Source organism: Mauremys reevesii, linkage group 26, assembly GCF_016161935.1.
Source record: "Mauremys reevesii isolate NIE-2019 linkage group 26, ASM1616193v1, whole genome shotgun sequence".
Classification (NCBI taxonomy): Eukaryota; Metazoa; Chordata; order Testudines; family Geoemydidae; genus Mauremys; species Mauremys reevesii.
In genome coordinates this window covers 16,147,267-16,170,226 of record NC_052648.1, presented here as the reverse complement: position 1 = coordinate 16,170,226, position 22,960 = coordinate 16,147,267, and the positions used below count along the sequence as shown (strand labels likewise).

The 22,960-nt window shown below is 45.3% G+C and overlaps 1 protein-coding gene across 7 annotated transcripts in view; it reads right to left on the bottom strand.

The window, feature by feature from the left end:
* Positions 1-22,960, bottom strand: part of LOC120391770 (excitatory amino acid transporter 1-like) — a 125,342-nt gene that overhangs the window by 23,943 nt on the left and 78,439 nt on the right. For 6 of the 7 annotated variants that reach the window (XR_005591475.1, XM_039515844.1, XM_039515840.1 and 3 more), the window contains 3 exons: positions 21,240-21,444; positions 12,275-12,317; positions 10,539-10,882 (listed from right to left, as the gene is read on the bottom strand). Coding sequence is in view for 6 of the 7 variants with exons in the window: in XM_039515844.1 (XP_039371778.1) it covers positions 10,539-10,882; positions 12,275-12,317; positions 21,240-21,444 (592 nt within the window). In the remaining variant the exon portion in view is untranslated. The remainder of the gene's footprint in view (positions 1-10,538; positions 10,883-12,274; positions 12,318-21,239; positions 21,445-22,960) is intronic. The other variant, XM_039515843.1, reaches the window with a different exon arrangement.

Here is a 22,960-nt window from a genome sequence, read left to right as displayed (position 1 = left end):
TTGAACAGATGGTCAAACTGAGCCACACAGGGGTTATGTGATTTGCCCAGCATCACAGAGTGACCCGGTTGCTGAGAGGAAGATAAGAACCAGTCCTGACTCCAGAGTTGGCTTAGAGCAACATTTTTGGTGGGTCCATGAGTTTGGGGTCCTGAATTTTGTAGGACAGTCCTGCCTCCTTCAATCTCCATTCTTCAACAGTCTGAGGGTCCCTTCCCCACAAAATACCCACTAGCCGAGCTGCCCTGAGCTAGGAGCCAGGAGTTCAAGGCTCAGAATCTCCTGTCAATACTGTCACCTATTCATAGCTTCCAAGACCAGAAGAGACCATTGTGATCATCTAGTCTGATTTCCTGTAGAGCACAAGCCAGAGAACAACCCCAGGAGAACTCCTAGAGCAGACCCCTTAGAAAAAACCCAATCTTGATTTTAAAATTGTTTATGATAGAGAATCCACCACGCCCCATAGTAAATTGTTCCAATGGTTAACTACTCTCACCATTACAAATGTGTGCCCTATTTTCAATCTGAATGGGGATATCTTCAATGTTCAGCCATTGGATAGTGTTAGACCTTCTGTGCTCAACTAAAAAGCCCATTATCAAATATTTGTTCCCTGTGTAGGTATTTAGAGTGTAATCAAGTTGCCCCCGTAACCTTTTCTTTGTTATAATAGACTGAGCTCCTTGAGTCTATCACTACAAGGCAGGTTTTCTTATCCATTAATCATTCTAATGACACAGGATTCTAGCAGCAGTCACACCTGGGCCAATACAGAGGTAAAATAACCTCTCTACTTCTACTCAAGATTCCCCTTGCTTATGCACCTAAGGATTGCATTAGACCTTTTGAGCACAGCATCACACTGGGAGCTCATGTTCAGCTGACTATCCACCTCTACCATGACCCCCAACCCTTTTTCAGAATCACTGCTTCCCAGGATAGTGTTCTCCATCCTGGAAGAATGGCCTCCATTCTTTGTTTCCAGATGTACACATACACATTTTGCTGTATTAAAAGTATATTTTGCTTGCACCCAGCTTCCCAAGCAATCCAGATCTGATCTCCTCAGTATTTACCACTCCCCCAATTTTTGTGTCATTTGCAAATTTTATCATTGATGATTTTATATCTTCTTTCAGGTTATTGATAAGAACATTAAGTAGCATAGGGCCAAGAACTGATCCCTGTGGACCCCCACTAGAAACGCACCTACTCGATGATTCCCCATTTACAATGACATTTTGAGACCCATCAGTTTTTAATCCATTTAATGTGTACTGTGTTCATTTTACAACTATCTCAATTTTTAATAAAAATGTCTTTTGTTATCCAATATGGCCTCTTCCTTGATTGGGGGATTGTGGCTTTTGGGGCAACTAGGGCTATGTTTACACTAGCACTTTTGTCAGTAAAACTTTGAGTCAGGGGTATGAAAAAACACCCCCTGACAGACACAAGTTTCACAGACAAAAGCGCCGGTGTGGGCAGTGCTATGTTGGCGGGAGTCACTCTCCTGCTGACAGAGCTACTGCTGTTCGTTGGGGTGGTTTAATTATGCCGGCGGGAGAGCAGTCACATGGGAGACCTTACAGCGGTGCCGCTGCAGCGTTAGGGCTCTGCCCCTGTAAGGTCTGTAGTATAGACATAGCCTGGTAAAGTGGTCTTAATTCACAGACATTCACTTTGTTCTGATTCAATTCTTCCTCCCATCTGACTTGGCTCATAATTGTTTTCAGCTTTGTGAAACTGGCCCTTTTAAAGCACCAAGTATTGATATCACTGGTCTGAACTCTATTCTGTTTGCACATTATAAATGTGGTAAGTCATGATCACTTGTGCCTAAGCTTCCATTCATTTTAGTTCTGTGCTCAGTTCCTCTTTAGCTGTCAAGACAGTCTAATATAGACTTCCCCCATGTTGGATGCATCACTTTTTGAGTTCACAGCCCTTTTCACTGAGCAAGGCTTCACACTCTTGCCTTAGGGAGACCGGTATCATCCCCCCATTTTACAGCTAACAGGACTCCTGGCAATTAGGAACAGATGCCAGATGTCTAATATCCAGATCCAAGATTCAGTCACTCATCCTTTCAATTACAGTCTGCTGAACCTATGCACTTGGCTCTCTTGGCTGTAACAACTGCTCTAACCACTCCTGTCCCAGGCTCAGAAACAGAACCCAGGAGTCCTGATACCCAACATTCTACTGCTGTGTGGCAAGCAATGTATTGTCCACTGATAAAACATGTGTCACACACCCCTCTATTGGCTGATCCATGTGGAGGATAACTGCCTACTACTGCTACCAGCAACACTTTTAGCTCAAGGGGCAAATATATATTAAGTGCCCCAGAACTTCGTTAATGCAGAGTTAAAGTTGCCCAATGATGCTTCCTGCCCTTCCAGAATGTGGACAGTGGCTAAACCTAAACCTCTGAAAATCAGAAAATACAAAGTTAAGATACATGCCAACCCTGCAATGCAACCTTAACTGTGGCCACTGCCAGAGCTGGTAACAGCCACTGGGAATGGGTTAAAGGTTAACAAACTACCAAGGGAAGTGGTGGACTCTTCACCTCTTGATCTCCTCAAATCCAGACTGGACACCATTCTGGAGGGTGCCATAGTCAATCACAAATTATTAGTCTCAGTACAGGAGTATCTGGATAAAAAGGCCAGGGCATTGACATGGGGTGATCTAGATTGCTTGGGAAGCTGGGCACAGGCAAACAACACACATTTTTTAAGTACCTACACGGGAACAGAAATTTGATACCAGAGGGCTCTTCACTCTAGCAGAGAAAGGTCTAACATGACCCAATGGCTGGAAGCTGAAGCCAGATAAATTCAGACTAGCAATAAGGCACACATCTTTAATAGTGAGGGTAATTAACCATTGGAACAACTTAACGAGGGTTGTGGCATGATCTTAACTTTGTATTTCCTAGTTTTCAGAGGTTTCTGTTTAGTCTCTCTCCACAATCTGGAAGGACATGGGGCACTGCTGGCCAATCGTAACACTGCATTAAGGTTTTTGAGCATTTAATTTCTTTGCTTTTAAAAAAAGACAGTTACTCACCTTTGTAACTGTTGTTCTTCGAGATGTGTTGCTCATATCCATTCCAATTAGGTGTGCGCGCACCGCGTGCACGTTCGTCGGAAGATTTTTACCCTAGCAACACTTGGTGGGTCGGCTGAGGTGCCCCCTGGAGTGGCGCCGCCATGGCACCAAATATATGCCCCTGCCAACCCATCGCCCCCTCAGTTCCTTCTTGACGGCTACTCCGACAGAGGGGAAGGAGGGCGGGTTTGGAATGGATATGAGCAACACATCTCGAAGAACAACAGTTACAAAGGTGAGTAACCCGTTTTTTCTTCTTCGACTGCTTGCTCATATCGATTCCGATTAGGTGACTCCCAAGCCTTACGTAGGCGGTGGGGTCAGAGTACACAAATACGACCGGCGCCGAGATGGAGATCGGTGCCAGGACTGCAAGCGGTGCCAGGTCCAGGACCGTCGGCAGGATTGGGACCGCGACCTGGACCAGGACCGAGATCAGTGCCTGGCTGTCATACTCAGCGAGGAAGGTTGCGTTAAGGCAGGTTTGCCTATAGATTGGATAGCCTGCACCAGCGGTGCCGGGGGCTGAGGCGCCTGAGCTCCATCAGCGCGATCAGATCGCGAGCAGTGAAGAAGGTCTCCGGAGTGGACAGCAGGCAGAGCTCAACCACGGTGTGCACCGGGGAGGTTGTGTGCACCGGACTCAACGGCGCCGAAGTTGGCGGTGCCGGAGCTGGAGTCTTAGTGGGATGGTCCGGTCTGGGCTGTTGCTCCAATGGCGGCACAGGCAGTGCTGGAGCAGCAGGTGGTTTGTGCTGCTTCTTAAGCCGCGGAGACAGCGAACGATGCCGCGACTGTACCGGTTGGTGGAGACTGCTGGTGCCGAGATTCTTTGCCAGAGCCGGGTCGTTCCAGTGCCAGAGGAGCACTTCAGACTGATGGCGTCTGTTCTGTGCACAGTACCAAAGGCGCCAGGCTAAGTGCCGCTTCCATTAGGAGCTGTTTCAAATGAAAGTCCCAGTCCTTCTTTGTTTGAGGCTTGAAAGCCTTACAGATGTGACATTTGTCTGGTTGATGGGATTCCCCCAGGCACTTCAAGCAGGAGTCGTGGGGGTCTCCCATTGGCATCGTCTTGAGGCACGCCGAGCAAGGTTTGAAGCCCGGTGACCTGGGCATGGGCCCTGGTACCGGGGAGGAGGCAAGGGGATGAACCCTGCTCCCTCCAAGTACTATCTACAATATACATACACAACTTACTATTAACTAAACTATAACTGCTAAAACTATTAAAACTATTAACAACTACTATCTACAGAACAACGAGTAAAGCTAGGGAGGTGGAGATCAGCTATGCTGCGCTCCACAGTTCCAATGACTGTCACAGGCGGTAAGAAGGAACTGAGGGGGCACTGGGTCGGCAGGGGCATATATCCGGCACCATGGCGGCGCCACTCCAGGGGGAGCCTCAGCCGACCCTCCAAGTGTTGCTAGGGTAAAAATCTTCCGACGAACATGCACGCGGTGCGCGCACACCTAATTGGAATCGATATGAGCAAGCACTCGAAGAAGAAGAATATTCTCTCTGCACCCCCATGTACTCCCACCCTCTTCACTGTCTCTGGCTCCTTGGCAATGATTATCCTGGCCACAGAACACGCTGCTCCGTATTAGTCCCTTCACTGCCCCTGTATCGCCTCCTGTCTCTGCCTCTCCAGCACATCCTGCTTTGCCCTCCTTCCCATAGAGAGGCAGGTGTCAGCACAGGACCCACATTGAGGAGCTGTGGGTGCAGGGGTGAGGATGCAGCAGCAGTGCAGGGACTAGCATGGAGTCAGTGGGGACTTTTTTTGAAGAGGTGGATAAACTTGGGGGGGAATGGATGAGAGAGTTTTGGGAGACTGACAAAACCTACCCAGCATCCCCTTCTGCACAGCTCTGATCCCCTCCTTTTCTCCCCACTCTTCCATGCACTGTTCTAATACCCTGACAGCTCCAAACCCCCATATTCCCTGCAATTGTTCAGACTCCCCCCCACTGCTCTGATGCCGCTCCATATCCAACATTCTCTGCACTATGCCCATTGCAATCTGACATCCCCTACTGCTCTGAGCCCACCCACTGCTCCGGACACTACACACCAGCGCCACTCTCCTTCTCACCACTTCATGCCCTGGTAAGCTTGGAGGGCCTATGAGAAAGGAGGAAAGAAGCTGGGGGGTGGGGGTGGGGGGGGCTGAGAGGAGTGCATGAACCAGCTGGAGGCAGAAGATTGGAGATGCAGAGTCCCTGCCCCAAATCTGATCCTAGAATTTGGGGAAGAGGCTCGGCACATCAATCTGCAGCACACATGGCTGAGAGGTGTGAAGTGGCCCATTCATCCAAAGAAATGTTCTTGGAGACTAGCTGGAGCAGCCAGGAGGACATTAAGCTAGCAACACAAGAGGAGGATACTAAGAAGGCAAATGTGGTACAAACTCAAATGCAGTATGCTGGGAATAAATTGAACTGATGTGGCAAAGAATGAGAAGAGAAGAAATTTTTCAGTTGTTTTAATGCCAAAGCTAAGAGTCTGGGTACCAAGCAAGAGGAATTGGAAATTCTCATTGATAGAGAAGAAATTCGATATGATTGGTATTATTGAAACTTGGTGGAACAATTCACATTACTGGAATGTTAAAATCACTGCTTATAACCTGTTTAGGATAAACAATATGGGTAAACAGAGGACAGGCCCAGCCAGTAATATACATACTTCAAAGGGCCTAATTCCCCAACACTGAGGAAAACGTCTGAGCAAAATTGACTGCGAGGAAAAATGTAGACAGAACAATGTGGATTACAATGGTGAGTTCTCCAAGAAGTGTTAATTAGATGCCCCAAAGCCACAATTCCACACGAAAGAGGACAACTTTGGCCGCCGAAGTGCCCCGAAGACCAGCAGTGGGGGCCCCCGCCACCGAATTGCCGCTGAAGACCCAGCACTTCCGCGGTGGGTCCTGGGGTGGAAGGACGCCCCGCCACGAGTCTTCGGGGCACTTCGGCGGCGGGTCCCGGGGCGGAAGGACTCCCCACCGCCGAATTGCCACCGAAGACCTGGAGCGGAAGAAGCTCCGGGGGCCCGGGCCACACGAGAGTTTTCTGGGACCCCCGGAGCGAGTGAAGGACCCCACTCCGGGAGCCCCAAAAAACTCTCGTGGGGGCCCCTGCAGGGCCTGGGGCAAATTGCCCCACTTGCCCCCCCCCCGGGCGGCCCTGGAAAGGCCATCCATGGTTCAATGGGGAAGTGAAGACAGCAATTAGAAATAGAAAAGCATAATATAACAACTGGAAAAAAGGGGAATAGATAAATACAACGAAGAGTAGAAAATTAATAAGAAAAGTAAAGACATCAGGATAAAATCCATGGCTGGCAGGGCTAAGGACAATCAGTGGGGCCACTGGACAATTGAGGTGCTAAAGGAGCACTGAAGAAAGATAAGGCCATTGCGGAGACGATAAATGAATTCTTTGTATCGGTCTTCACTGCTGAAGATGGTAGGGAGATTCCCACACCTGAGCCATTCTTATTAGGTGATATATCTGAGGAACTGTGGCAGATTGCAGTGTCAGTAGAGAAGGTTTTGGATCAAATTGTTAAATTAACCAGTAATAAGTTACCAGGTCCAGATGCTATTCACCCAAGAGTTCTGAAGGAACTCAAATGTGAAATTGCAGAACTCTAGTATGTAACCTATTGCTTAAATCAGGCTCTGTACCAGATGTCTGGAGGGTAGCTAATGTGACGCATTTTTTAAAAAGGCTCCAGGGGTGCTCCTGACAAATACAGGCTGGTAAACCTAACTTCAGTATCAGGCAAATTAGTTGAAACTACAGTAAAGAACGGAATTATCAGACACATAAAGTAACACAATTTGTTGAGCAAGAGTCAACATGGAACCAACAAGGAACCAACCCCTGTAACAAACCTCATTGCCTACTCTGTCCCCATATCCACTCTAGCGACACTATCAAAGGACCCAACCACATCAGCCACACCATCAAGGGCTCATTCACCTACATGTCTACTAATGTTATATAGGCCATCATATGCCAGCAATGCCCTTCTACCATGTACATTGGCCAAAACGGACAGTCCCTATGTAAAAGAATAAATCGACACAAATCGGACATCAGGAATGGTAATATACAAAAGCCAGTAGGAGAACACTTCAATCTCCCTGGACATTCTATGACAGATTTAAAAGTAGCTATACTTGAACAAAAAAACTTCAGAAACAGACTTCAAAGAGAAACTGAAGAACTACAATTCATTTGCAAATTTAACACCATTAATTTGGGCTTGAATAGGGACTGGTAGTGGCTGGCTCATTACAAAAGCAGCTTTGCCTCTCTTGGAATTGACACCTCCTCATCTATTATTGGGAGTGGACTACATCCACCCTGATCGAATTGACCTTGTCAAAACTGGTTCTCCACTTGCGAGGTAATTCCTTTCTCTTCATGTGTCATTATATAATGCCTGCATCTGTAATCTTCACTCCATGCATCTGAAGAAGTGAGATTTTTTACCCACCAAAGCTTATGCCCAAATAAATCTGTTAGTCTTTAAGGTGCCACCGGACTCCTTGTTGTTTTTGTGGATACAGACTAACATGGCTACTCCCTAATACTTGACAACATGGTTTTTGTAAAGGGAAATTGTGCCTCATCAATCTATGAGAATTGTTTGAGGGAGTTGACAAGCATGTGGACAAGGATGATCCAGTGCACAGAGTGCACTTCGACTTTCAGGAAACCTTTGACAAGGTCCGTCCCCAAAGTTCTTAAACAGAGTAAGCTGTCATGGAGTAAGAAGGAAGGTTCTCTCATGGATCAATAACTGGTTAAAAGAGAGGAAACAAAGGATAGGAATATATGGTTTTCAGAATGAAGAGGTAAATAGCAGTGTGCCCCAGGAATCTGTACTGGGACCAGAGTTGTTCAACATATTCATAATTGATCTGGAAAAGGGGGTAAACAGGGAAGTGGCAAAATTTGCAGACAATACAAAATTACTCAAAATAGTTAAGCCCAAAGGTGACTGTGAAGAGCTACAAAGGGATCTCACAAAACTGGGTGATTGGGTAACAAAATGGCAGATAAAATCAATGTTGATAAATGCAAAGTGATGCACATTGGAAAACCTAATCCCAACTATACATATAAAATTATGGGGTCTAAATTAGCTGTTACCGCTCAAGAAAGAGATCTTGGAGTCATTGTGGATAGTTCTCTGAAAACATCCACTCAATATGCAGTGGCAGTCAAAAAATCTAACAGAATGTTAGGAACTACTAGGAAAGGGATAGATAATAAGACAGAAAATATCACAATGCCACTATACAAATCCATGATAGGCCATCACCTTGAATGCAGTTCTGGTTGCCCCATTTCAAAAAAGATATATTGGAATTGGAAAAGATACACAGAAGGGCAACAAAAACGATTAAGGGCTGGAACAACTTCCATATGAGGAGAGATTAAAATGACTGGAACTGTTCAGCTTGGAAATGAGACCACTAAGGAGGGATACAATAGGGGTCTAAAAAATCATGACTGGTGTAGTGAAAGTGGATAAGGAAGCTTTATTTACCCCTTCACATAACACAAGAACCTCATGCTCTGAGTGTCCCTAAGCCTCTAACTGCCAGAAGCTGGGACTGGACGACAGGGGATGGATCACCCAATAAGGCCCTGTTCTGTTCCTTCCCTTTGAAGCATCTGGCATTGGCCAGAGTCAGAAGACAAGATCCAGGGCTAGATGGACTATTGGTCTGACCCAGTATTGCTGTTCTTATGTTAAGAAGAAATTTAAGTATATTAGGTAAAAAATCACTCCAAGTAATGGTATAGGCCCATTACTAGATGGACATGGTAAACATGTTAATAATGATACACAAAGGCAGAAGGGTTCAGTATGGAAGCTTGCTGTGAATGGGCGTGCAGCAGATGGATAGTAGGGGGAGCGAGATTGAGCTACTGAAAATTGGTGGGAGAGGGGCAGCTGGCAACAGGCTGGGGAAGGGTGTCCCAGCAGTTCCTACTGGCATTCCTACAACAGTTCCTTGGCAGCTGGTGCCCAGTGCCCTGTGCTCCTCCCATCTCTCACTCTACTCTGACAGCTGGCACATATGTTCCTGCCCCTCTCTGGGCCAAGTGTCCCCACCAGGACCCACAGTGGCTGGAAGGCAGGCACAGGACTGGTGTTCCTACCTGCTCCTCGTGGCTGACCTGATCTCATAGGATGTTCCAGCCCCTCCTCCCAATCCCACTGTCATTTCCATGAGATATTGTGGGGGAAAACATTGGAAGGGACATACATAAATACATAAGCCCCTCCCCCAAAATATTTCCTTGAGGGAGCACTAGTCCCCTACACCCATTGTTCTGCTGCCCCGGTTCAATAAGTATTTCTATTCTGTATTTAGAAAGAGGCAGGATGATGTACTCATATCACATAGGGATGATGAAGTGCTTTCAACCTGATTAGTAAATTAGGAGGATGTTAATATCTACCAGAGATAAATATTTTTAAATTAGTAGGCCCAGTTAACTTGAACCCAAGAGTGCTTAAAGAGCTGGCTGAGGATATTTCTGGCCTGCTGATGTTAATGATGGAAGAGTGCTAATGCTATGCCAATATTCAAAAAAGGCAAGTGGGATGACCTGGGTAACTATAGGCCAGTTAGCCTTACAAGAAGGCAAAATAATGGAAAAACTGATACAGGATTCAATCAACAAAGAATCCAAGAATAGGAATACAATTAATTCCAGTCAACATAGTTTTATGGAAAATACATCTTGTCAAACAAAACTGATTTCATTCTTTGAAGTATTTACAAGGTTGGTTGATAAAAATAACTGCATAGATATACTTAAACTTTGGTAAGACATTTGAGTTAGTACCACATGATATTCTAATTAAAAATTAGCACTATACAATCTTAACAGAGCACATGTTCAATTGATTAAAAACTGGTTAATGGACAGATCTCAAAAAGTAATTGTCAGTGGGGATTCACTGAATGGGGATGTTTCTAATGGGGTTCCACAGGATTTGGTACTTGGCCCAATACCATTCAACATTAACTAAAGCTCCTGGAAAACAGCTGGGAGGAAATTTCTCTGTGTGCCACACTCGCAGCCTGCCCCTTTAGGTAATGGCTTAGTGACTCCCCACTCCAACTCTCTCGTTCTCCAAGGAGCCCTCAAGCAGCATTAAGGAGGTCATGTCCTGGCCTCCCTGATATATCTATGATAAAAACAAAAACAAAACCCAACACACGCTTATGAATGAAAATCCCATCCAGGCTTCTCCCTCCAGCACTAAGGAGCAAAATGGGGCGCACACACATTTGTTTTCCCCATGCATGTCACCTTTAAAATTACCCCCATCTCTCATCAGGTCTCCTTGCCCCACCCACCCTGCTCCTCACCAGATGATAATGGCCACCAGCCTCATGATGGCTTCGTTGAGGCAGTTGAAGAACTCCTGCAGGGCCCGTCCCTTCTGCTTCATGCTGCCAATCACCAGGCCAAAGCACACGGAGAACACCACCAGGCCCAGCGCATTCACCCCGCTGGCTGAGCCGGGGATGGGGATGGTTTCCTCAAAGCTCAGCACTTCCTGCAGGCTCCTAAGGGTGCGTGTGACGTTCTCCAGGGTGCCGGTGACATTCTCAGGCATGGAAGCCTGTGAGTTGGCAGTGGTCCCTGCTGTGACATTGCTGCTGTGGAGGATGGTTCTGGTGAAGATCCTGGTGCTGTACTGTGTCTTGTACTGAAATGATACACTATTATCAGCTGTGCCCACAAGCCTCTGTACGATAACCCTGCACTTCTCCACAGCTGCTGAGCAGCATAAAGGGCCTGAGCCTGAACTCCCAGTGACTTGGCTGACAACTGTTTGGGCCTGTCTAATTACCTAGCTCAATGCAAGGATTCATAGACGTTTAGATCATAGAGTGTAAGGCTATAAGGGACCATTAGATCATCAGGCCTGACCTCCTGTATAGCACAGGTCCTTACATTTCACTCAGTTTCCCCTGTTGAGCCCAATAACTTGGGTTTAGCCAATGCAGAATTTCCAGAAAGATTCCGGTCTGGATCTGAAGACATCAAAAGATGAGAATTCACCTTTTCCCTGGGTAGCTGACCGAACCCTTTAAGTCTCTCACTGTTAGGCATTTTCTCCAAGCCTCAAATGATTTGCGTGGATTTTTTCTGCACCCTCTCAATTTTTAAAACATCCTTTTAAAAATGTGGATCCCAGACCTGGACACAGCATTCCAGGGCCAGTCTCACCACTGCTGTTTACACAGGTAGAAACATCTCCCAACTCCTATTCACTGCACCCCTCTTTATCCATCCAAGAGTCGCATTAGCTCTTCCTGCCACAGCATTGCACCGGGAGCTTGTGTTCCGTGGCTTGTCCACTATGACCCCTAGACCCTTTCCAGAGTCACTGGATACAGGATCTGGCTCCCCATTCTGTAGGCATGGCCTGCAGTCCTTGTTCCTAGATGTCTGACTTTGCATTTGGCTGTATTAAAACACATTAAAACACATACTGTTTGAATGAGCTTACCAAGTGACCCAGATGCTGTGCTACCTGCACTTAGAGAAAGAAGTTTCTTCTACAGCTCAGCAGGGGATGGTGCAATGGCTAGCACTGTGAGTGGGGAATCTTGTTTGGTTTCATTTTACATCCAACTGACACCGTTGGGCCAGATATTCGGGCTCCTGCTATGGGCATTTTATACTGCTCCTGAATGCACAGGTACTATAAAGCCCTGAGGGACCTCCCCTTGTTCACAGACAGCACAGGGCTGGCATATAAGGCCCCACACTGCCCCCTGGCAGGCCCCTGAGAGGAGCAAGCCAAGAGCAGGAAGGGTAGTGGCCAGACCAGTCTGTGCTCCAGCAATTCCGGCTGCTGACCAATCTATAGACGACTGGGCAAGGCTGCCTGGGAGCTGCTCTAATTGATACTGGAGGCTGCAGTGGTTGTTGGAGCAGTGCACTCTGGGAGGTGCAAAGGTGGCCTAAACCCATCCCTGGGGCTGCATCTCCAGAAAGGTGCAGTTCAGAGTGCAGCCTGCTCTGCACAGGCATAAAGGACAATCAGAGTGGTGGGCAGAAAGAAGCAGGCATGGGGAACCGGTGTCCGTACCTGTTTGAAGCAGGCTTCTACTAGGTTCGGCGGGAACATGTTCCTGCAGCAAATAAAAAAAGGAGGTTACGCTGCCATCTGGCTGAGAGCCAGGTGAGCAGGTCCATTGCCTTATACTCATGGTTAAGCGCTGTCTCTAGTTGGGATAGTCAAGGTTAGTAAGAGTTCAATGCCAATAGCACTGAGTTTTCTTTCAGGTTATTCAGCACCCTTCCAGATGCTGCCAAGCAAGAAAGCGCTCTAGTCCCAAAAATAAAACAATGTAAAACTTTAGAGCCTACACGTCCACTCAGTCCTACTTCTTGAAACATTTAAACGTGGCTGTGCTCCGAAGTGGCAGCACGTGGCCCTGGGACGCTGGTCTGTGTGAGCTAGGTTTTATACAGCTATGGATAGGGTCCTAGGATCATCAAAGTTAGAGAAGGAAAAGACCAAACCATCCTCTCCATCTCCATTCTCTGGCACAGTCCAATTTTAAGTGTCCCAAGCTGTGCAGCTTCCACTGCTTCCTGCAAGATGAGTTCCCCTGCTTGATACATCTCACTGTACCACCCCTAATATTCAGCCCAAATGGTGCCTTTCTCTATCTCATCAATCACTTACAAGCTCCTGGCTTCTCAGTGGCGCCCACTCTCCCCTGGCAGGCAGACAGAGCTACAGGCAGTTCAGGGAGTCTCATCAATTTTGTTTAGAAAAAGTTGACACAGAATGTCATTTCCATTTTTTTAAACGAAAATTCTGGACTCCTCCTGCTCCATGGAAAATGTCAGAATTGTGAGTTTTCATTCCAATGCGGAACAATTTTTTTAAAAAATTTGAATTTCCTGTGGAATTGGAATTTGGGGTTCCAACCAGCCCACCTGAACTCCCTCCATTTCGTCACTGCCTTTCTGATAGCAGGATGCACCGAACTGAAGGCAACATTCCAGGCATATCACACCGGAGCCATCGAGAAAGGCACTACAATTTCCATGCACAGAGACATGATGCCATTGTATCATACAGCATCAAACTGCACTGGGCTTTTTGTAGCCATGTCTTAGTGCAAATTCATGTCTAATTCACTGTCAGCTCTAAGCCTATTGGCTAGTTTCTTGAGTGTCTGTACCTTGTATAGCCATTTACACCAGGGCAAAGTGAGTGTGAAGTGGGTGTAAATTGCTACCACATCAGAATAGTAGGACTTTACAGCTGCTACAAATTGTTCTGCTTAGCTTCTGAGACTAGGGCAGGAAGCAATGGGTTTAAATTGCAGCAAGGGAGGTTTAGGTTGGACATTAGGAAAATCTTCCTGTCAGGGTGGTTAAGCACTGGAATAAATTGCCCAGGGAGGTTGTGGAATCTCCATCATTGGAGATTTTTAAGAGCAGGTTGGACAACACCTGTCGGGGATGGTCTAGATCAGTGGTTCTCAAAACTTTTGTACTGGTGACCCCTTTCACATAGCAAGCCTCTGAGTGTGACCCCCCCTTATAAATTAAAAACACTTTTTTATATATTTAACACCATTATAAATGCTGGATGCAAAGCGGGGGTTGAGGTGCAGGCTGACAGCTCGCGACCCCCATATAATAACCTCACGTCCCCTTGAGGGGTGCCAACCCACAGTTTGAGAACCCCTGGTCTAGATAATACTCAGTCCTGCCATGAGTGCAGGGGACTGGACTAGAAGACCTCTTGGGGTCCTTTCCAGTCCTACGTTTCTACCTTGCATTGGTGTAAAGACTGCACAAGGTACAGGGCAGGGGAGAGTAAGGCCCTAGTTTTTCTCAGCAGCTCCTGCTTCCCAAGTGTCCCTGTGTCTGTGGCAGAAAAGGGGCTGCCTCAGATTATTTTTCCCCAGGCGTATTTCAGAGAGATCTAGTTGCTGACCCTATTTTCAACCCCCCCCCCTTTGCATTGTTTCTCTCACCTCTACTATTTGCAGCTCCTCCCAGTGAGGATTTCATAGCCTCAGGGTATTTTGTGAGAAGCTCTTTATTCTCTTCCCAAGCATGATTAATGAGATTCAATACGACTGGACGAGGAGAACGAGGGACATATCTGTATTATTTTTATGAATACAATATGCACCTCAGTTTACCTGCTTGATATTATTCTACCTGCCTACACAGCATTAAATCAAAGGCTGTTGCAAGGATAGGTTCCTGGGTTAGTGTTTCTGTGGTGTGGTGTGTGGTTGCTGGTGAGTATTTGCTTCAGATTGGGGGGCTGTCTATAAGCAAGGACAGGTCTGTCTCCCAAGACCTGTGAGGAACCTATCCTGGCAACAAAGCCCGATGCCAACTCTGTCTGCATATATATTCAAATGACATCATCATAGGACCTAATCACATCAGCCATGCCATCAGGTGCTCGTTCCCCTGCACATTTGCCAAGTACATTGGCCAAACTGGACAGTCTCTATGCAAAAGAATAAACGGACACAAATCTGACAACAGGAATCATAACATTGAAAAACCAGTAGGAGAACACTTCAACCTCTCTGGCCACTCAGTAACAGACATAAAGGTGGCAATTTTGCAACAGAAAAGCTTCAAAAACAGACTCCAATGAGAAACTGCTGAACTTGAATTAATATGCAAATTAGACACTATCAACTTAGGCCTGGTCTACACTAGGCGAGGGGGGGTTCGATCTAAGGTACGCAACTTCAGCTACGTGAATAGCGTAGCTGAAGTCGAAGTACCTTAGCTCGAATTACTTACCCGTCCTCACAGCGCGGGATTGACATCCGTGGCTCCCCCGTCGACTCCGCTACCGCCACTCGCTCCGGTGGAGTTCCGGAGTCGACGGGAGCGCATTCGGGGTTCGATATATCACGTCTAGATGAGACGCGATATATCGAACTCCGAGAAATCGATTGCTACCCGCCGATCCGGCGGGTAGTGAAGACGTACCCTTAGGCATGAATAGAGACTGAGAATGGCTGAGCCATTACACACATTGAATCTATTTCCCCATTTTAAGTATTCTCACACCTCTTGTCAAACTGTCTGTAATGGGCCATCTTGATTATCACTACAAAAGTTTTTTTCTCTTAATTAATTAGCCTCAGAGTTGGTAGGACAACTCCCATCTTTTCATGTTCTCTGTATTGTATATATATGTATATGTTCCATTCTATGCATCCGATGAAGTGGGCTGTAGCCCATGAAAGCTTATGCTGAAATAAATTTGTTAGTCTCGAAGATGCCATAAGTACTGTTCTTTTTGCGGATACAGGCTAACATGGCTGCTACTCTGAAACCTAGGAAAGACAGGTAATATAATGGGGGATTCAATTATTAGAAATATAAGCAGTTGAGTTTGTGATGACCAGGAGAACTGCCTGGTGAATTGCCTCATGGGTGTGAAAGTTGCAGATCTCTCGACATCTAGACAGACTTATGTGCAGTGCTGGGGAGATGCCAGTGGTCGCTGTACATGTAGGTACCAATGACATAGGGAAAGGCAGGAGAGAGGTCCTGGAAGCCAAATTTAAGCTGCTAGGTAAGAGACTGAAGTCCAGGACCTCCATGGGAGCATTCTCTGAAATGTTTCCAGTTCCACATACAGGGCCAGCTAGACGGACAGAATTTCAGGGTCTCAAAGTGTGGATCAGATGATGGTGTTGGAAGAATGGATTTAGTTTTATTAGGAACTGGGGGGAAAGGCGGAGCCTATTTGGGAAAGGCGATGGGTTCCACCTAAACAAAAATGAAACCAGATTACTGGTATGTCAAATTAAAAAGGTCATAAATAGTTTCTAAACTAAGGACTGGGGAAAGCTGACAGGTGAGGAGGCCACAATTCAGACAGGCACATCCGTTAGGGAAGGATTTATTAAAGGGGATACTTCATAACCTAGTAAAGAGGAGAGGAAAGAAGTTGATAAAGTCAGGTAGGAACCAAGGAGAAACCGTCAAATTAAATAGAAGGTATCAGAGGGGTAGCCATGTTAGTCTGGATCTGTAAGAAGCGACAAAGAGTCCTGTGGCACCTTATAGACTAACAGATGTTAGTATAAGCTTTCTTGCATCACATGAAGGCAGACAACTAAATATTGTCAGATTTTATAAGGGCTTGTATACAAATGCAAAAGTCTAAATAGTACGATGGGTGAACTATAGTGCCTGGTATTAAAAGAGGATATTGACATGATGGGTATCACAGAAACTTGATGGAATGATAATCAATGGGACATGTTAATACCAGGGTACAAAATATATAGGAGTGATAGAGTAGGTTTCACTGATAGGAGAGTGGCACCATATGTGAAAGAAAGCATAGAGTCAAATATAATAAAAATCTTAAATGACTCCAACTGTACCATAGAATCTCTATGGATAGAAATTCTGTGCTTCAATAGTAAGAGTATAGCAGTAGGAATATCAACCAGGATGGTGACAGTGACTGTGAACACTTAGGGGCCTTAGAGAGGCTACAAAAACAGAAAACACAATAATAATGGGGAATATCAACTATCCCCATATTGACTGGGAACATGTCACCTCAGGCTGGGATGCAGAAATAATCTTTCTAGACATCATTAATGACTGCTTCTTGGAGAGGCTTGTTGTGGAAACCACAAGGGGAGAAGCAATTCTTGATTTAGTCCTAAGTGGAGCACAGGATCTGGTCCAAAAGGTGAATATTACTGAACCACTCAGTAATAGCGATCAAAATGTAATCAAATTTAACATCTTAGTAGGGGGGGAAACACCAAAGAAACATACCACAGTAGCATTTAACCTCAAAAAGGGGAACTACATAAAAATGAGGAGGCTAGTTAAATGGAAATTAAAAGGAACAGTCACAACAGTGAAATACCTGCAAGCTGCATGGAAACTTTTTAAAAATACCGTAATAGAGGCTCAAACTAAATGTATACCCTCAAATTTAAAAAAAAAAAAGTAAGAAGACCAAAAAAATGTCAACACAGACAAACAACAGAGCAAAAGAAGTGGTTAGAGACAAACAGACATCTTTTAAAATAAATGGTGAATTTTTCCCAGTGGAGAGTCTGTATTGGAACTAGTGCTGCTCAACATATTCATAAATGGTCTGGAAAAAAGGGTAAACAGTAAGGTGGCAAAGTTTGCCAATAATACTAAATTATAATACAAAACTGACTGCAAAGCATTACAAAGGGATCTCACTAAACTGGTGACTGCAACAAAATGGCAGCTGAAATTCAATGTGGATAAATGCAAGTGATGCACATTGGAAAACATAATCCCAACTATACATATAAAATAGAGCTGTCAAGTGATTAAAAAAATGAATCGTGATTAATTGCATGATTAATCACACTGTTAATAATAGAATACCATTTATTTAAATATTTTTGGATGTTTTCTACATTTTCAAATATATTGATTTCAATTACAACACAGAATACAAAGTGTACAGTGCTCCCTTTATATTTATTTTTATTACAAATATTTGTGCTGTAAAAAACAAAAGAAATAGTATTTTTCAATTCACCTAATACTGTACTGTGGTGCAATCTATTTATCATGAAAGTTGAATTTACAAAGGTAGAATTATGTACAAAAAATAACTGCATTCAAAAATAAAAGAATGCAAAACTTTAGCGCCTACAAGTCCACTCAGTCCTACTTCTTGTTCAGCCAGTCACCCAGACAAACAAATTTGTTTACATTTTCAGGAGATAATGCTGCCTGCTTCTTGTTTACAATGTTACCCAAAAGTGAGATCAGGCCTTCTTATGGCACTGTTGTAGACAGATATTTATGTGCCAGATGAGCTAAAGATTCATATGTCCCTTGATGCTTCAACTACCAACCCAAAGCAGAGTAGACCGACACATTTTCACTTTCATCCTCTGACTCAGATGCCACCTCAGAAGGTTGATTTTCTTTTTTGGTGGTTCATGTTTTGTAGTTTCTGCATCAGAGTGTTACTCTTTTAAGACTTCCGAAAACATGCTCCACACCTCGTCCCTCTCAGATTTTGGACGGCACTTCAGATTCTTAAACCTTGGGTCAAGTGCTGTAGCTATCTTTAGAAATCTCACATTGGTACCTTCTTTGCGTTGTGTCAAATCTGCAGTGAAAGTGTTTTTTAAAATGAACAATGTGCTGGGTCATCATCCAAGACTGCTATAATATTAAATATATGGCAGAATGCGGGTAAAACAGAGCAGGAGACATACTATTCTGCCCCAAGGAGTTCAGTCAAAATTTAATTAACGCATTATTTTTTAAACAAGCATCATCAGCACGGAAGCATGTCCTCTGTCATGGCAGCTGAAGCATGAAGGGGCACATGAATGTTTAGCATATCTGGCACGTAAATACCTTGCAATGCTGGCTACAAAAGTGCCATGCGAATGCCTGTTCTCACTTTCAGGTGACATTGTAAATAACAAGCTGCAGCATTATCTCCCATAAATGTAAACAAACTTGTTTGACTTAGTGATTGGCTGAATAAGAAGTAGGACTGAGTGGACTTGTTGGGGATTGGTCCTGCTTTGAGCAGGGGATTGGACTAGATAACCTCCTGAGGTCCCTTCCAGCCCTGATATTCTATGATTCTGATTCTATGATTTGTAGGCGCTAAAGTTTTATATTGTTTTGTTTTTGAGTGCAGTTACGTAACAAAAATAATCTACATTTGTAAGTTGTGCTTTCACAATAAAGAGATTGCATTATGGTACTTGTATGAGGTGAACTGAAAAATACTATTTCTTTTGTTTATCATTTTTACTGAGCAAATATTTGTAATAAAAATTATAATATAATGTGAACACTGTACACTTTGTATTCTGTATTATAATTTAAATCAAGATATTTGAAAATGTAGAAAAACATCCAAAAATAGTTAATAAATTTCAATTGGTATTCTATTGTTTAACAGTGCAATTAAAACTGCAATTAATCATGATTAATTTTTTTAATCACAATTAATTTTTTTGAGTTAATCGTGTGAGTTAACTGCGATTAATCGACAGTCCTATTATAAAATGATGGGGTCTAAATTAACTATTACCACGCAAGAAAGAGATCTTGGAGTCACTGTGGATAGTTCTCTGAAAACATCTGCTCAGTGTGCACTGGCAGTCAAAATATCTAATAGAATGTTAGGAACCATTATATACAAAATTACAGGGTCTAAATTAGCTGTTACCTCTCAAGAAAGAGATCTTGGAGTCACTGTGGATAGTTCTCTGAACACATCTGCTCAAGGTACATAATATTAGGAACCATTAAGAAAGAGAAAGGATAAGACAGAAAATATCACAATGCCACTATATAAATCCATGGTATTTGAATATTGCATGCAGTCCTGGTGGCCCCACCTCAAAAAAGATATATTAGAATTGGAAAAAGTTCAGAGAAGAGCAACAAAAATGATTGGGGGAATGGAATGGCTTAAACAGATTTAAAAGGCTTGAATTGTTCGGCTTAGAAAAGAAACAACTAACAGGTAATATGATAGAGGTCTATAAAATAACACAACAGACAATCTGTGGGACTTATTGTCAGGGATGTTGTGAAGGTTAAATGTATAACTTGGTTCAAAAAGGAATTCATAAGGATAGGTCCATTAATGGCTGTTAGTTAAGATGGCCAAGAATGCAACCCCATGCTCTGGGTGCCCCCATATATCTGACTCCAGAAGCTGGGACTAGACAACAGGGGTGGATCACTTGATAAATTGCCCTGTTCTGTTCATTCCCTCTGAAGCATCTGGCACCAGTCACTGCTGGAAGACAGAAATCTGGGCTAGATGGACCATTGGCCTGACTCAGTTTGGCCGTTCTTATGTTCTTACTGTATGTGAGCTGTAGCCTATAGGTATAGGTATTGCTAAGGCTATGTCTACACTACACAGCTTCTAGTGACATGGCTGTGCTGCTAAAAGGCGTGCTGTGTAGCCGCTGTTCTCTCCTGCCAACAAAAAACTTCCTCCCCCAAGGAGCGGTTAACCAAACTTTTGTCTTTCAGGAGGGTGCTTTTTTACACCTCTGGATGACAAAAGTTTGTCTTTCACTTGCCAGTGTAGACAAAGTTTAGGTAAGGCATGGGCATAAATTAAGGCAGTAATCCAATGACCCTACCAGCTTCAAGGCCTACAAGACAATAGTCTACCTAAACTAATCAAGAGATAAGGCCCCAAAAGCCTTAACATAAACAGCTGACCAGCAGTAACCCTAGATCATGAGATATCACACCATAGAATGCTGTAATGACCCAACTGCTGATAGATGACCACATGATTCCTGTTGATATCAGTTTTAGATATTTTTAAGTTAGGAACATCAGCACATGTCTGACCACTGGAAGGTCATGGTAACTAATTGATGTATATGTTAATGAACTTGAGGTAAAAGGCCTATTAACTTATGGGAGAATGGCACCTCAGCATTACTAGGTGAGGAAATACAGATAAGAAAAGGGGCTGAAACCCCTACTGAACATGCATTAGACATAGAGGCATCAGCATAACCCGTTATAAAAGTTGTATCTCAGCCTGCCTGCCTTGGGAGATGCCAGGATGATGGCCACTGGTGATGATGATGCTGGTGAGTATGATGAGGAGGATGAGGACTAACACTTCAGGTTTTTCTGCAACGGATGGTGTGACTATATTGTTGTTCAGATGCTTGTTTTATGTTATCCACTGGTGATCAGCTGTTCAGCAGGATGCAGGAGGAGCTGGGGGGAAGGGGAGGAGCAGAGCAGAAAGAGGCAGGGGCAGAATGGGGTGGGAAGCAGCAGGGCAGGAGGCAGAATGGGACGGGAAGAGTGGGGTGGAGTGGGGGCAGGGCTTGGGGTGGAGCAGGGGAGGTCGAGCACCCCCGGGGAACTCTGAAAGACAGCGCCTCAGTCTCCTTTCAGAGGTTATTCAGAGCATATTCTCCAAGTGCAGTGCAGGGGTTTGAATGGCTTTCAGTGCAGGATGGCGACCTTATCACAGGGGCATGTTCTTACTGCACACCAACTTGTTCACTCACCTGACTAGGTCCATGAAGGCATCAGTTGTTTGCACCTGCTCAATCTTGCCCTCCCGGTGCAGTTTGTCCTTGGACCCTTTGCCTGGATGGATGATGATCACCATGAGGATGCCGATGAAGACCGCTATGATGGTGGTCACCATGTAGTAGACTACGGCCCGCAGCCCCATCTTCCCAGAGGCTTTGCCATCCAGTGAGGCCATGCCTGGGCAGCCACACACAGAACAAGGCAAGAACGTCTACCTCTTCAATTAGTGGGGGGGCTGGAGGGAGACTCTGGGGGTGCAGGGGACTGTGGGGTGCAGGAAGCAGACTTTGGGGGCTCTAAGGCAATGTGGGGTGTGGAAGAAGGCTGTGGGAGTGCAAGGGAATATGGATTGAAGAAGGGAATAGTACACTGAGGAGGAATCAGGGAGATGTGGGGTTGAGAGGCAGGGTTTGGGGTGCAGGGAGATGTGGGGGTGGGAGGCAGGGTTTGGGGTGCAGGGAGATGTGGGGGTGGGAGGCAGGGTTGCAGGGAGATGTAGGGGGGTTGGAGGCAGGGTTTGGGGAGCAGGAGAATGTGGGAGTGGGAGGCAAGGTTTGAGGTGCAGGAGAATGTGGGGGTGGGAGGCAGGTTTGAGGTGCAGGGATATGTGGGGGTGGAAGGCGGGATTGCAGGGAGATATGGGGGTCAGAGGCAGGGTTGGTGTGCAGGGAGATGTGGGGGTGGAAGGCAGAGTTCTGCACTTACGACGGAAGAATCCCATTCACTGTTACAGACTAGGGACCGAATGGCTAGGAAGCAGTTCTGCAGAAAAGGACCTAGAGGTTACATACGAGAAGCTGGATATGAGTCAGCAGTGTGCCCTTGTTGCCAAGAAGGCTAATGGCATATTGGGCTGCATTAGTAGGAGCATTGCCAGCAGATTGAGGGAAGTGATTATTCCCCTCTATTTGACACTGGTGAGGCTACATCCTTTCTGTAGCGGGGAGGACCAAAACTAGGCACAGTAAAGATGTGGACAAATTGGAGAGAATCCAGTGGAGGGCAATGAAAATGAGCAGGGGGCTGGGGCACATGACTTTTATGAGGAGAGGCTGAGGGAACTGGGCTTATTTAGTCTGCAGAAGAGAAGAATGAGGGGGGATTTGATAGCTGTTTTCAACTACCTGAAAGGGGGTTCCAAAGAGGTTGGATCTAGACTGTTTTCAGTGGTCCCTGATGACAGAACAAGGAGCAATGGTCTTAAGTTGCAGAGGGGGAGGTTTAGGTTGGACATTAGGAAAAACTTTTTCACTAGGAGGGTGGTGAAGCACTGGAATGGGTTACCTAGGGAGGTGGTGGAATCTCCTTCCTTAGAGGTTTTTAAGGTCAGGCTTGACAAAGCCCTGGCTGGGATGATTTAGTTGGGAATTGGTCCTGCTTTGAGCAGGGGGTGGGACTAGATACCTGCTGAGGTCCCTTCCAACCCTGATATTCTATGATTCTATAAGGCAGGGTTGTAGGGAGATATGGGGGTCAGAGGCAGGGTTTGGGGTGGGAGGCAGGTTTGGGGTGCAGGGAGATGTGGGGGTGGAAGGCAGGGTTTGGGGTGCAGGGATTTGTGGGTGCAGGCAGAAGGGTTTGGGGTGCAGGAAGATGTGGGTGCAAAAGGGCAGGGAGACTGAGTGGGAGCAGGGAATGTGAGTTGCAGGAGACAGATTTTGTTGTGTGCAGGGGGTGTGGGAGGCAGATTTTG